Source organism: Cyrtonyx montezumae, unplaced genomic scaffold (assembly GCF_038088225.1).
Source record: "Cyrtonyx montezumae isolate F1298 unplaced genomic scaffold, pur_monq_1.0 scaffold_4, whole genome shotgun sequence".
NCBI classification, from domain to species: domain Eukaryota; kingdom Metazoa; phylum Chordata; class Aves; order Galliformes; family Odontophoridae; genus Cyrtonyx; species Cyrtonyx montezumae.
Genome location: NW_027072045.1, coordinates 20,365,580 through 20,378,571, shown reverse-complemented (window position 1 = coordinate 20,378,571; position 12,992 = coordinate 20,365,580). Strand labels below are relative to the sequence as shown.

General features: G+C 39.8%; 1 protein-coding gene across 2 annotated transcripts in view; it reads left to right on the top strand.

Moving 5' to 3' along the window:
* Positions 1–12,992, top strand: part of RASGEF1A (RasGEF domain family member 1A) — a 152,015-nt gene that overhangs the window by 107,071 nt on the left and 31,952 nt on the right. The window contains exon 2 of one of the 2 annotated variants that reach the window (XM_065746998.1): positions 225–339. In XM_065746998.1, the coding sequence (XP_065603070.1) occupies positions 298–339 (42 nt within the window). In that variant the 5' untranslated portion in view covers positions 225–297. Of the gene's footprint in view, positions 1–224; positions 340–1,689; positions 1,818–12,992 lie in introns of those variants that run through there. The other variant, XM_065747000.1, reaches the window with a different exon arrangement.

Sequence of the window (12,992 nt, the reverse complement as noted above, 5' to 3'; positions counted from 1 at the left end):
GAGGGTTTTATTTTGTCGGCGTGGTAGTGTTTGTTTGTTTGCATTTAAAATCCTGCTTTTATCCCTTTTTTGATATACTGGAATTTCTGCTATTTCCTCCTTCTTATGACCTTCATCTCTTTTAAAACTACGCACGTCAAATCTTATTCTGATTCTATAATGCATTTTCAGCAGAAAATAACTGTCTGTTCTGAATTGTAACCCATTGCACTCCTCATTTTTAGGGGAAGGAGGCAAGACACATGACAAAAATCACAGAGTGAAATAGCTGGAAGTCCACCCACTGGGAAAGGCTGGATGGCAGAACCACTGTGCAATGCTGCTGTAAAGAAATGCAAAGTAAGTATTATTTTACTTATGATTCTTATGTAAAAGTTTCTTTCTTATTTGAAAGCACTGATGCAGATTAATTTCTAGTGAGAGATTTAATTGCTCTGAAGTCATACTGGGCATTTTTGTACTTGAATAAAAATCAGTGTCAATATTAAAAGACTGCAAGCAGGTGCAGAAAGAACCGAAGACCAACCCAGACTGCTGGTAGTTGCTCTTAGCACCCTTCTAATCCACCCCAGAGAAAGTCTGAATAAATGGACTCATTAGGTATTGCTCAAATCAACCCTAAACACACACCCATTGCTTGGAGAAGTCTAAGCCTTCCTTTTAAGTGCTGTTGTTCATCTTGGACACCATGCCCATTCCTCCATTTCCACAAAGTATGTAATTCTCTGTTAATGATGACACCTATGTGCCTTCTTCCTCATTTCCTATGCATGTTTTCCAATTTTCCTGGTCTCCCCATTTTTATATATTTATTTCCGTATCGTTATACAAAATCTGATGCAAAATTTAAATAATTAAAATGTAAAAAACAACATGCCTTCTTCAGCAACTACAAATTATCATTCCCTACACAGAAAATTCTTTTTTCTATTTTCTCATTTATCTCTGTTTGCAATCATTAATACAGGAGACATATGTGGATATAAAGAATTCATCCTTTGTGGATATAAAGAATTCATCCTTTTCTTATCTTTGTTCTTTTATTTGTTAAGAATAGGCATGACAGGCATATGAGAAGCTCATTCAGGTTTGTAACCTGAACATTTAGCATCGTTTCAGTGTGATTTAAGTGATCTTTGACAAGTGCATGGCATACTGTGGATATTATTGTGAAAACCAGAAGTGTAAAGAAATTAAAATTCAATTTAAAAGTGGTTTAAAAAAAGGGAAGAAGAAAATCCAACAAGTTTAATTATGAATTGTTGCCTCCTAGCTGCCAGTTTTCTATGGAAAATATTCTAATTGTCAGGTACTTCCTCCCAAAAGAAAATCCAACTGAAACATCAAGAGAAATGCTGCTCTAAAATCATAGCAAACCAAACCAACACTAGAGAAATTTTAGCAGCAACTATACAAGCAGCAACCCAAAGAGAAATTCATGTCCCAAACCTACTTCCTCTCTTTCACAACATCTGTACACTGCTCTGTCTGGCACTTGAGTTCCTGTAAGTCTATATATAGGGTAAGCAGCAGAACAGCCCTGGTTTTACTGTATTTAATAAAACCCGAGGCAGGATGGAAGTTCCCAGCACCACCTGACACCTACGTAGTGGAAGACTGGGGCAGTCAGAATTTCCTCTTGTGTGCTGCCATCTCTATCACTTTCTGTTTGTGGGAATATAACTGTAATGGAAACTGCAGCACTTGCCCCAGGCCCCAGCAGACATTGCCTGAACACAGGCGTGAACGTGAAGCTGCAGAAAGCAGGGACAGCCCCAAGCCCTTGGCAGTGAGAAGACATGCTGCTGGAGACCCTGGTAAGTTCTGTGCTGGGCCGTGCTCCGTGATCCTGCGCTGCCGGTGTCTCAGGGGACAGACCCCCACTGGGCAAGCCACACTGAGAACTTCTGGCTATGAGGCATTGCAGCTACAGAGATGGCAAGGGCTTTTGCAGCTGATATGCGTGCAGCAATTTTACAATATGCTACAGTGAAGGTGCATTTTAAATTTTGATGTAGTTGATAAATGCTCTGGAGGTTCTGAATATTACATCATACTTAGATCATATGTGATTATAGAATGGTTTGGGTTGGAAGGGATCTTTAACGAGCTGACAACATCCACAAGGATTACATGGTGGTGCTTTTATGCAACGTGTTTGTGCAGAAATGGAAGCAATGGCTGATGTTTCACATTGCTGTGGTGCATGAGTATTTTCTAACTCTTAATGCCAGTGGGGAATACCAGAAAAGACAGAAACGGTGATCTGAGCAAATACCCACCAGGTGCAAAGTGTCAACAGTGCGTGGGCAGGTTTGAAGCGATGCCACGCACCAGAATTAGGTATTTTGGCTCCAAGATTTCATTCTCAGTCCCTATTTTTGCCTAGTATAATTAATTAAATAAATGAAGAACCATACCAATGCTGACATTTCCTCAGTGGCAGAAAGATTGAATTGCAACAGAATTATCCTTCTGTTAGGTTAAACAACCCAATGAAGAATGTTTTCTTCACAATCAAAAAGTAGCAGGTTTTGTGTCAAAAAGAACAGAAACCAAATATAAAGTAAGAGCTCTTCTTTTCCGAACCATGACATTTACTTTCTCCACAAAGCCCAGTTCAGGAGTGTTTTCAGAACAATTGCTGATGGATCTTAAGTGCTAATCCTAGTGCTTATCTGGGAGAGCAACATTTCTGCTGCAGCCAGCATGGTCCCACACAGTTACTCAGTTTGGAGAATTTAAGCTCTAAGTGCATTGGTAGGGACCTGGTGCACATAAGCCCTGCAATCCCTTGAGAAATGATTTTCAAATTAACTAATAAGATATTGTACTTCTTACAGCTTATTAGAGAGAAACAGTGAGGAGCAACAGTAAAAGCTGCTGTGCCTGGGAATTAAGAGCTGGATTTAGCTGTCACGTCCATAATGCTTAGTGCATTGGTTATGTAAAGGAGCAGGTGAGAGGAGGGTTCAGTTTTATATTAAGGAAAGTAAAAAGGCTCTACAGCAAACATAATTGTAGGATTAGTAAAAAGTATAAGGCAGCTTTGCTCTGCTATTTACATGTCAAGGCGATTTATGGAAATCCTCATACAGAAAACTTCAGTAATTGAAAATGAGATTCAGAAACAGCGCACTCTTTTGTTAAAGGACAAGTTATATTATTTTTTATGTTAAAATATAACACATAGAGAAGAATGGTAAATTTTCATAAGACACTTTAAATGTAATCTCACCAAGGAAAAGGAATAAGATACTAGAGGTTCTTGACCAACACTAATAGCTATGACAGTAATCTCTCTGCAAGTCTCTGCAGATCCAAACTACAGTCCACATATTCACAAAATTTCTAAGCATGAGATCATTTTGACACTAACTGCCACAGAACTAACACTAACTAACCAGACACTAACTAACAGAAGTTAAGTGCAAAGACCCAGAGCAAACAAACACCTTGAGAATAACCTGGTACAGGTACCATCTAATATGTGGACAACACTATTTAAGACAACACACAAGGGGTGTCAGAACACAAAGGGTCTCGATGAACCCTGCAGGGCAGAGAAACTAGGCTGATTAGAACTGGGGGCAGAAACTGTCAGATTTGAAAATGGTATGTAAAGCCTTTAGCATAGAGAGTGAGGGCATCATAGAAATGATCCTAAGCAAAGTCATCATCTCAACTAGAATGGCATAAGATTTTGACATAGTACACCAGAACATACCGCTAAGGATGACCAAGGTATCAAAAAGAAGAAACTGGGCTGCTAAAGTTATGAGAGACTGGAGGAACAGGTAATCAAACTGTATTCTATGGGGAAAAAAAATCAGAATAAAATACAAAGACCCAAAGTGAAAGTACTTTGCCTGGAACACATGTAAGGTAAATGATTGCTGATTTCTAATTGATGAAAACAGTTTCAGAACCTTTCCACTAAAACAGAAGAAGTGGCCAACATTTTTTGAATAGGTGACATGTTAAAGGGGTTGAAAAATAAATATATACACAAACATTAAATGGGAAAATAAGGGTTATTAAAATAATTATTCAATATTTGAAGTATAGGTAAGGATTTTTCATTTCAACCTTAAGCTGCAATGCTAACACAGATAGATTGCCCTTTGTCACATAGCCATCCTTGCACAAGCCCTTGCACCACTTCTCTCCTCTCCTAAAGAGGCAGAGATCAGCTTCACTGTCACATCCCATTAGGAGCGAGCTGATAAAATGTGCTGGGATTCCAAGGTGACACAGCTGCTTTCATTATGTTTGTCACATTATTGATTAGATTAGGTCTGAAGCCCATCTTTGGCCTGATACTGACCCATCACATCTCCAGGGAAATTCTGCAGAGTGGAAAACAGAATTGGAAATGACAACAGAGGTGTTTGATAGCTCATGTGACTGACTTGGGTGTGACAAGTGTTGATTTTTACTAACTATGCATCCTAATCCGTTAATCCCAAATCAGACAAACTAAATATCACATCATCAGCTTCGCTGCAGTAGGCAACTTCTGGGAGTTTAACAGCATCAAAATAATTAATTAAATATTTTTACTTCATTCGCTAGAGTAAATATGAATAATGCAAGGAAAGTCCTTCACTCATTTCACCCACCAAAATTTTAAAAAGCAAATAAAGTCAGCACAAACAATCTCTGAGGAGCCTTACATCATCTGCCTTCTGCAGTGTGTTCCACTCTACGTATTATGCTGCACACAGCCTAGGTGATAACGTTTCATCTTGGAGAATGGTGCAGCTGAGACGTGCAGCCCTCAGTTAACTACAGCAGTGCACAGCTCAAGCCCACTGTACTTGTTCTTATGTATCAACAGGCTTCACTTGCTGCTGTTAAACACTGCAAGTGTAATACCTGCCCTTTCATTGATACAGCCTTTGCATGTGACACATTTGACAGTTCAGCAGGCACAAAGGACTACTTTGAATTGCTAAATATTCTCCATGTTTTAGACAGTGTGGACACCAGAGAGTTTTTCTATTTTTAAACACAAAACTATTTTTTCCCTCTCTCATAGAGGGGCTACCCCTATAAATACCGTCAGAACATACAGCTGAACTACAAGGAACCTGAGCAGTAAGTTCAACAAATGTCACTTCTTTTCCCCACGCCTTTACCTCCCACACATAACACCCACAACTCTGACAGCAATACAACGACGCTTTGATTTTTCCTTTCTTTACCTCCTACTCCTCACCTTCACACTGCTGTACAAAATGCCACTGCTAAACAATTAGCACACTGTAAGTAAAAATAAGCATCCCCATTTGCTGTAGGAAAATTGTAGCATATAGGTCAGGCTTAGGAACAGTGACAGAGATCAGCCGACACGCAGCCACCAGCAAAGCACCACCATCCAGATCAGCTTTGTGGTTTTCTACTGCACAGACTTCCATTAAGATTCATTAACAGCCTTCATGTCTAAAAACTATGATTTGCACCTTGAGAATGCAAAGAAAACTTCTAAGAATTGCCTAGTGACATGGAGTCAGTTTTCTATGCTTTAGCAGCTGAAAATTCTGCAGGGAGATTTCTGCCAGAATTAGGAGTTTCTTTGGAAGAGCATCTCTCAAAGAAATACGTTCTGAAGGTCCTCTCCTGAATGGTCAAATAATACTCCCCCATTACCTAATATGTTCCACTTATGTATTTACACATACTATTAACAGCGATGACGCTCCTCCATGTTAGAAATTAAGGATATCCTGAATACAGGCCAAAGGAAAAAAGCAACCATTGACCAAAGATACAGTCTGACACACAGGCATCAAAAATAACTGCTGACAAATTTTAAAGGGCTTTAATATTTTAAAGCCAATCAATATTGCACTACTTGTCTTATCCTACTTCCTCTCTCCTACTTCATCCTCTTTCCTGCATCTGCAGCATTTCCCATCTTATCCAGCTCTCCTGCTGTCCCCAGTAGCATATGTGGGCTCTCTGCCCTGTCCACTAACCTGGACTTGTTGCCTTGTTCATTGTTCTCAGTTCCATTCCTTTCCAGCAGTTGCTGGCCTCCTCATTGCAACTGCTGGGTCTGATTGCCAGGAGCAAGGTCTGTTCCCATTTCCTGCCCACCTGTGTGCTGGTCTGCATGCACAAGTCAGGCAGGTACCACACAGGGGAGCCTTCACAGCCCAGCGCTTCTGTCAGCTGTGGTGGTTTGTCACCTAGGATTGAGAGCATCAGCCAAGAAATCCCAGAAATCAGCTGGCTGTCTGCTGCATCCATTTGCAACTTACAAACTTCAGAAAGAAGACAAAAAATAAAATAAAATAGGATGGAAAAGCAAAAACAGTGCCACCCTTCTGGCTTGTGTATAGTGCGTTGGTGCTGGGGTGGCTCAGCTCTCCCCAGTGCCCATTTCTGCCAGCTTGAGGTAAAAATGTACACCCTATCCGCACTCCCCCCTCACGTGCACAGAGCTTGCAGGTCACGTTTGAGAAGTGCAGCAGAGCACATTCAAAGCAGTGCAGAGGAACCCACTGCTTTGAAAGTGCTGACATTTTGGTGGATGAAAGAGGCTTGAAATCTCCAGAGCTCCAGCCTCATAAGCACTAAAAAATTCCCTGAAATAGAAAAGAAGGAAAAAAAAAGTGCATATCTCTTTATTTAGAAGTTCATATATATAAATCCCTTAAGGGTGGAAATAGGTTAGGAAACTGACAGTGAAAAATACTAGATTTGAAATTCTTAAAATAAGTTTAAATTCTTTTTTTTTAGAATGAGAAACAGGCCTTAAAATTAAATAAAAGCAATTCACAAGACATAAACCCAATATAACTTAGCCACCACAGGGTGAGAAGTTAGAAAAACATGGGCTAGGAAGTGTCTGGCCAAAACGGTATTTGCTTTCAGAGACTACGTGTTTATCATCACCAACAGGCGCTTCATCACAACAAGCAACAGAAATGAATACCACTCATTTTTTTGTAAGTAATGGACTGCCTTACAACAAAAAGAAACTTTAAACTGGTAATTTAAAACTTTGGTAACACATGCAATCATTTTAGACAAAGTGGATTTCTTTAGAATAATCCAGAGCACTCATAATGAGTCTTGGGTATGAGCTTATCCCATGTGCTGATCAGGTCTGAGATAGTGCTGACTCATGTACATATATAACTTCGACAGCCACGTGAGATGAGAAAGGCAGCTCTGCACTGCTGGTGGAGAAGGACGAGTTGGGGGCAAGCCTAGCATGCCCCGTGTTACCCAGCTCCCTGCAAGCTCCTGCAACATGTACTGACCACCAGCTTTGTCCTGCCTGTGCTACAGTGCACCTATGTGTGTTTCAGGACTATAAAGCAGATGGCAGTGCTACCTGGCTGTACTGAAAGCTTTCAACTTATACCCAGAATCTAGTTCAGACATGTTATTTTATATTACTTTCTGCCATATCTTTCAACCTTGCTTTCACCACCAAAAAAAAAAAAAAAAAACCAAAACCAAAAAAGCAAAAACCCCACACTGAGCACTGAGAACAGTATTTGCATACTTAAATAAGAGGCAGAACTGGTGTCTCCTCACACATTTCATCTCTAAAGATCTCCAGGGAGAAGTAAGGATGCAGAGTAAATGAATAGCTGAAGTTTGAAAAACAGCTTAGTAAATACATTAAGCACAATGGCATTTTCTGTAGACTGATGACAGCCAGGAGTAACGAGTCTATGCTTTGAGTAAGAACTCAAAATTTAATTTGTATAGCCTAAACAAATAAATAATAATATCTTTATATAAATAGATCTCTTTGCAAAAGCAGCATCTTGCCATTTTAATCACAAATGAGAAAGGAAAAAATGCACACAAAGAAGTTGGCCATTTGAGTGTAGGAAGGAAAGGAGAACCTGCAGCAGGGAGACCTCTTCAGTAATTAACCATGACAGACACTGCATCTACCTGGCACCTTCCACTGCCCTGATTCAGAACCACACCACAGAAGCTTCTTATACTGCTAACAGCTCCTCTCTGAAAGGGCTAAAGGGAAAGGAGACTTGCCAGCAGACTGAGCAAAGGAGGATTTAGTGCTTCAGTTTCTGCTGAGCAAATGTGATACCTCAGAAACCTCTTGGGCTATGGAGCGTGCCCTAGCTACTTGGCACTTCCTCTTTAAGTAGCAATATTCTGGCGAGTGTCCGTCATAGTACAGAGCCTAGCAGGCTGCTGAACTGTTACACAGGTGCAATAAATAAATAAATAAAACATAACCATTGGGGTCTGCAGGCAGGTGCCCTGGGACGTACAAGTGGGCAGAGGTAGGAAGCTGGTGGCTTTGAGGGGCCAGCCCTTCTCCTGCCCTGTTCCAAGGACAGTGAAGTCCCCACTAGCACTGCAGCTCTTCTTTACTCTGCAAGTGCAAAAAGAATCAGCTAAGAAACACTCCTGCCACCCCAAGCTGAGCAGCTATCATGACTCATTGGAAGTATGAAACATATTAGGTTATTGAAGATTTAACCAAACCGGAGCTAAGTTTCAGAATGTTTTAGCTAGTTCAGACCACAGCAGCTGTTCTGGTAGATCTTGTCATTTGGATTTTCAGGGTTCATTCTAACCCCTGTAAATTCAGAACAAAACTCCTTAGGTGTTAACTGAAACAAGAAGCTTGAATCAAAAGGCTGACTAGAAACCACTGAGACCCAAAAACAGTGCTTGGACCTGTGCCATGCACATGCCTGGCAGGCTTGACACAAACACTGATTTTCCCGGTCTATAATTCTAAGTCAGAGTAAATTATCCTAAATTTTCACGGCAATCAATGGGGCAGGGAAAGGAGAAAATCTGAAGAAGCATCTCCTAATGAGCCAATAAAGACCAGAAACTGCAGGATCTACTTGTGGAAGTACAGAGAAATAACCTTTGAACATTTGATTTTCAAGAGATGAAGGAGAGAAAGGGAAACAGAACTGCGGCCACAGGGGGGAAATTTATGGCAAATGCAAGCTGTGTGGTCCAGGCAGCCTCAGGAGGTGCTGAAAAATTTCCAAAGGTGAGCAGATTGCTCTCCTATTAATGCAGAGGCCTTGATGCTGGACCCACGGAGTTCCTTGAGAGTGGCAGCTATTCAGTGCTCTGCTTTGACTTGAAAGCACAGGGCTGTGACTTGCAGGATCCTGGTAACCCTTCTTTTGGTAAGAGCTTGAGGGAAGGGGAGTGAAGGGGTTGGAGAAACGGGAGGAAGAGAGGGACAGTAGAACACACTGGGAGCTGACCATGGGGCCTCATGAGATCTGCAGGATGGGCCTCCGGGGAAAGGTTAAAAGCTTACAGAGCAATGCCTTTCCCAGGCTCATTTTTCTTCTCTTGCTGTTCAACAAAAGTTTCATCATATCTTCAATGGTCTCTAGCCTCTTGCTTGCTCATAAGTCAATCAAATATTATTATTTTTTACAAAGATTTGTAAAAAAAAAATCAACAAAAAATGAGAAAACAGAACTACATGAATAAAACCTTGATCATCCTCATGACTGTCAGAGGGAGCATGCAGCTCGCTGTTCTGACTTATACCCAGACATGAACTCTTTTTGTCCTTTGCAGCTGAAAGCTGAACACACATTATCACTAAAAAGGGTATGAAAGACTGTGCTGGGAAACTTGCCATAAACATACAGGAATGCTTCTCAAAGCAAGCAGGAATGCAAGCAGGTTACTTAGCTAGCTCAGTTCTGAAGACTGCAATGCCAGATTGCTGTTTCTGTTATATGTTACAATTATATGAAGGAAAGAAAAAAAAAAGGCAAAAAATGCACTTGAAATAAATTCCCACTTGTTGCAGAGGCCCACAGTATTTACTCATTTGTGAGCTGAAGCAGAGCAACAAGTTGTCTGAACCTTGACACATACTTTAAAAGGACAGAATCTTAAAAGTTGTGCATTCAAACAAATTGGGCATAATTGTCTCTGGTGAAATTTAAGACATTTAAGGCTTAAAAAAGCCTAAATAAAAAATAATATAATTACTATACCTGCAGTATGCTTCCATCGTAATACAAAATGTAAAATATCAAATTTTAAGGACCCGATTGATGCTTTTACAAGATATAAAATTATCAGTGGTTGAATTAGCATTCAAATATTTCAAAAGCAACACAGCTATAGCAAATGCTTTGAACTTGTTCCCTTGTAGCCAAATGTGCTGAAGCAAGAAGACTTGCTATTACAGTATCTTGAGAACTTCTGGGAAAGGGTTATTTTCTTCCCTGAAGATTGCAGATTAGTTTATCCTACTGCAACATTTCGGACCACTTCTCAGATCATAGTTCACCACACCAACTGAGGATACTATTTTATTTGCATTCACAACACCAGCATGAATTTATCTATCCAGCTCCCCAGTTAACTGTGCACTAACTCAAAGAGCTCAGACTCCACTTCCAAATAAAAGGCAAACAGATAACTACTGGAGCTCTGTGGCCATACAGAATCTTATGTGCACAGAATCAAGCCCAAAGTTTGATAAAACCCAGGATGATGCATAACTTACACAAATGAAAACAGTATCACAGAAAAATTAGAGCTATCATCTTCAAAAGAGTACTTGAGAGCAGTTGAGCATAATTAAACATCTCTCCCTTTCTAACCACTTCGATGCTTCAAAAATCAATTGCAAAAGATCTCTTTTGATGCAAAGTAAGAAACCAAAGTGCTACACAGCAATAGGTAAACCTTCCTAATTAACAACTAAGAGCTAGGATATATTTATAAAACAAGGAATTAAACTTTCAGTTATAGCTGCAAGTCCTACCCGTGGCTATGGATGTCTTAAATCCAGTTTTAACTGTTCTGCTAGTTTTTATCTGTTGCCAAAGAGAGCAACAGCCCCCTGTACTCTGCATAAACTTTGGTGATTACTTTCAGAACTGAGCAGAGATCTTGGTGAGAAACTGAGCAGGCAACTTTAGGATACATATGATTACTGCCTACGTATATCAAGTTGGGTTTCAGCACTGTGATGCTCAAAGTGTTGTGATCTCAGTTTCTTGGAGCTCCTAGGTGTGTGGAATATTAACAATTGCTCTGACAGAGAATATCTCTATAGAGTTTAACAAAAAAAAAATCTCTACTTTTCTTTTTAATTTTGCTAGTCATGCTAATGAGACAGTTTGTGTCCACGTTTAAAACAAAATATGCACAATGTGATTTTAACAGTCAAACATGCCATCACTATATAGAGAAAAGGGTTATAAGGGAGAATAGTAAAGAAAAATGATGAGAATATTTACCTCTGTGATGGAAATAGTGACCTATAATTATGGAAAAGAGTAATAAGGCTCATAACAAATTATTCAATAGAGCACTTCAGTGCTTAATATGTTCATCTCCCAGAAACAGTGTTCCACGTTTTCATTTGCTGCAGATGTTAATAAGCACATGCTAGCTAAAGACTGTTCAGAGAACAGTGGATATATGGAAAGTCTGCTGACTCCAAGATAACAGACTTGCAGCACAAGGAGGAGTGACCAGGTAACGCTGGCAATCTACCTTTCCCCAGGACTTGATGATCCTTGTGAGCCCCTTCCAACTTGGGATGTTCTGTGATTCAGATCAGTTCTGTTGCTTAAAATGAGTTTTGTACTAAGATCCAGATACACAGTGAACATTATAACCTAGGTCACCTCTCCAGTTATATCATTATGATTCATTTTTTGAAGGAAGAATGGGGAATGTCCCTATATCACGAGCAAAAAACATTTCCTCATTCTTTGAAATGGATATACACACACCACAAGAACAATGCTGATTGCTGACTTGATGTTCTTTGATGTGTGAACACATAAAACAATTGGAGACATTCTAATTATCTCCAGTTCAAAGTTAGGCCAAAATTAGAAGCAGTTATGAATAATGTATCAGGTTTTAGTAGAAACAATAATGCTGAGTAAAATAAAGATGAAAGTTCATCTTACTTACCTGTGAGTATGTGAAATAGGTAAGCAACACTGCTTCCTTGAAGAGACATTTGGAGTCACACATCCTCAGAAGTTCAATTAACAGAATATACGTCAAAACAGAGTTCTGAGACAGATTGTAAATTGCTTTCAACTGTGTTCCTGATGTTTTCAACATAGCATTAGAAGCTTAACTTTCCGATGAAACTCTAACTCTTCTATGCAGATAACTTCTCATAAAAAGCATATCAAAGCCATCATCGTTTGCCGTACTGGGCTAGAATTTGGTTCCAAGTCAAACACACACCTCAGGAGGCTCCTTATCCAGCACCACCACACACTGAGCCAGATCCTCAAAGGAAGCTAAACAGGCTCTCTCCTTTAATTTCAACGGGCTTACTAATTTCCTGAAAAATCTAGCATTTTACTTAAGGCATCAACTATGTCTGAGTAGAAAGGCTTCTAGTTGGGTGAGCTATTCTCACTTGTATTAGGTACCAGGTGAGATGCACCAATAAACATTCCAGCACTGTCTTCTATTACTGCAATTCTACTTTGTGGATTTTGTGAAGAAGATTGGATCTCAGAAGATGATCATGATAGTGCAGAATGCAAGGATGGGAGGATACACATACCTACTTCTGTTCTACACTCTAAGGAATCTGTTTTTCCACTATCTATCCCAAAGCCTCACATTCTCAGTAATTGTGAGTAACTTGATGAAGCTTTTCTGGTAAGGCAACAGCTGGCACCTGGGCATTGTTAGCAATGAGGACTAGATATACTTGACAAGGGTAACTGGCAGCAGGCCATAGGTGATTTTCTTGTTTATGTATAAAGTTACCTGTACCATTCTTTACAGATGCCTTTGCTAAAATCCTGTGTTGCTTTCCTCCAGTGAGTTCAGTTTATGTTTGCTAGCGTTTTGCAAAGCATAAAAATGAAGTGACTGTATAAAACAATCCCATATTCCCTAGATTTCAGCAGCAGTAAATATGTTTCAGCAACAATAAAAATTGCATCACTCAATAGACTCACTGGGAACTACAAAACTGTAATAGTAATACAAAATAGCACATCTGG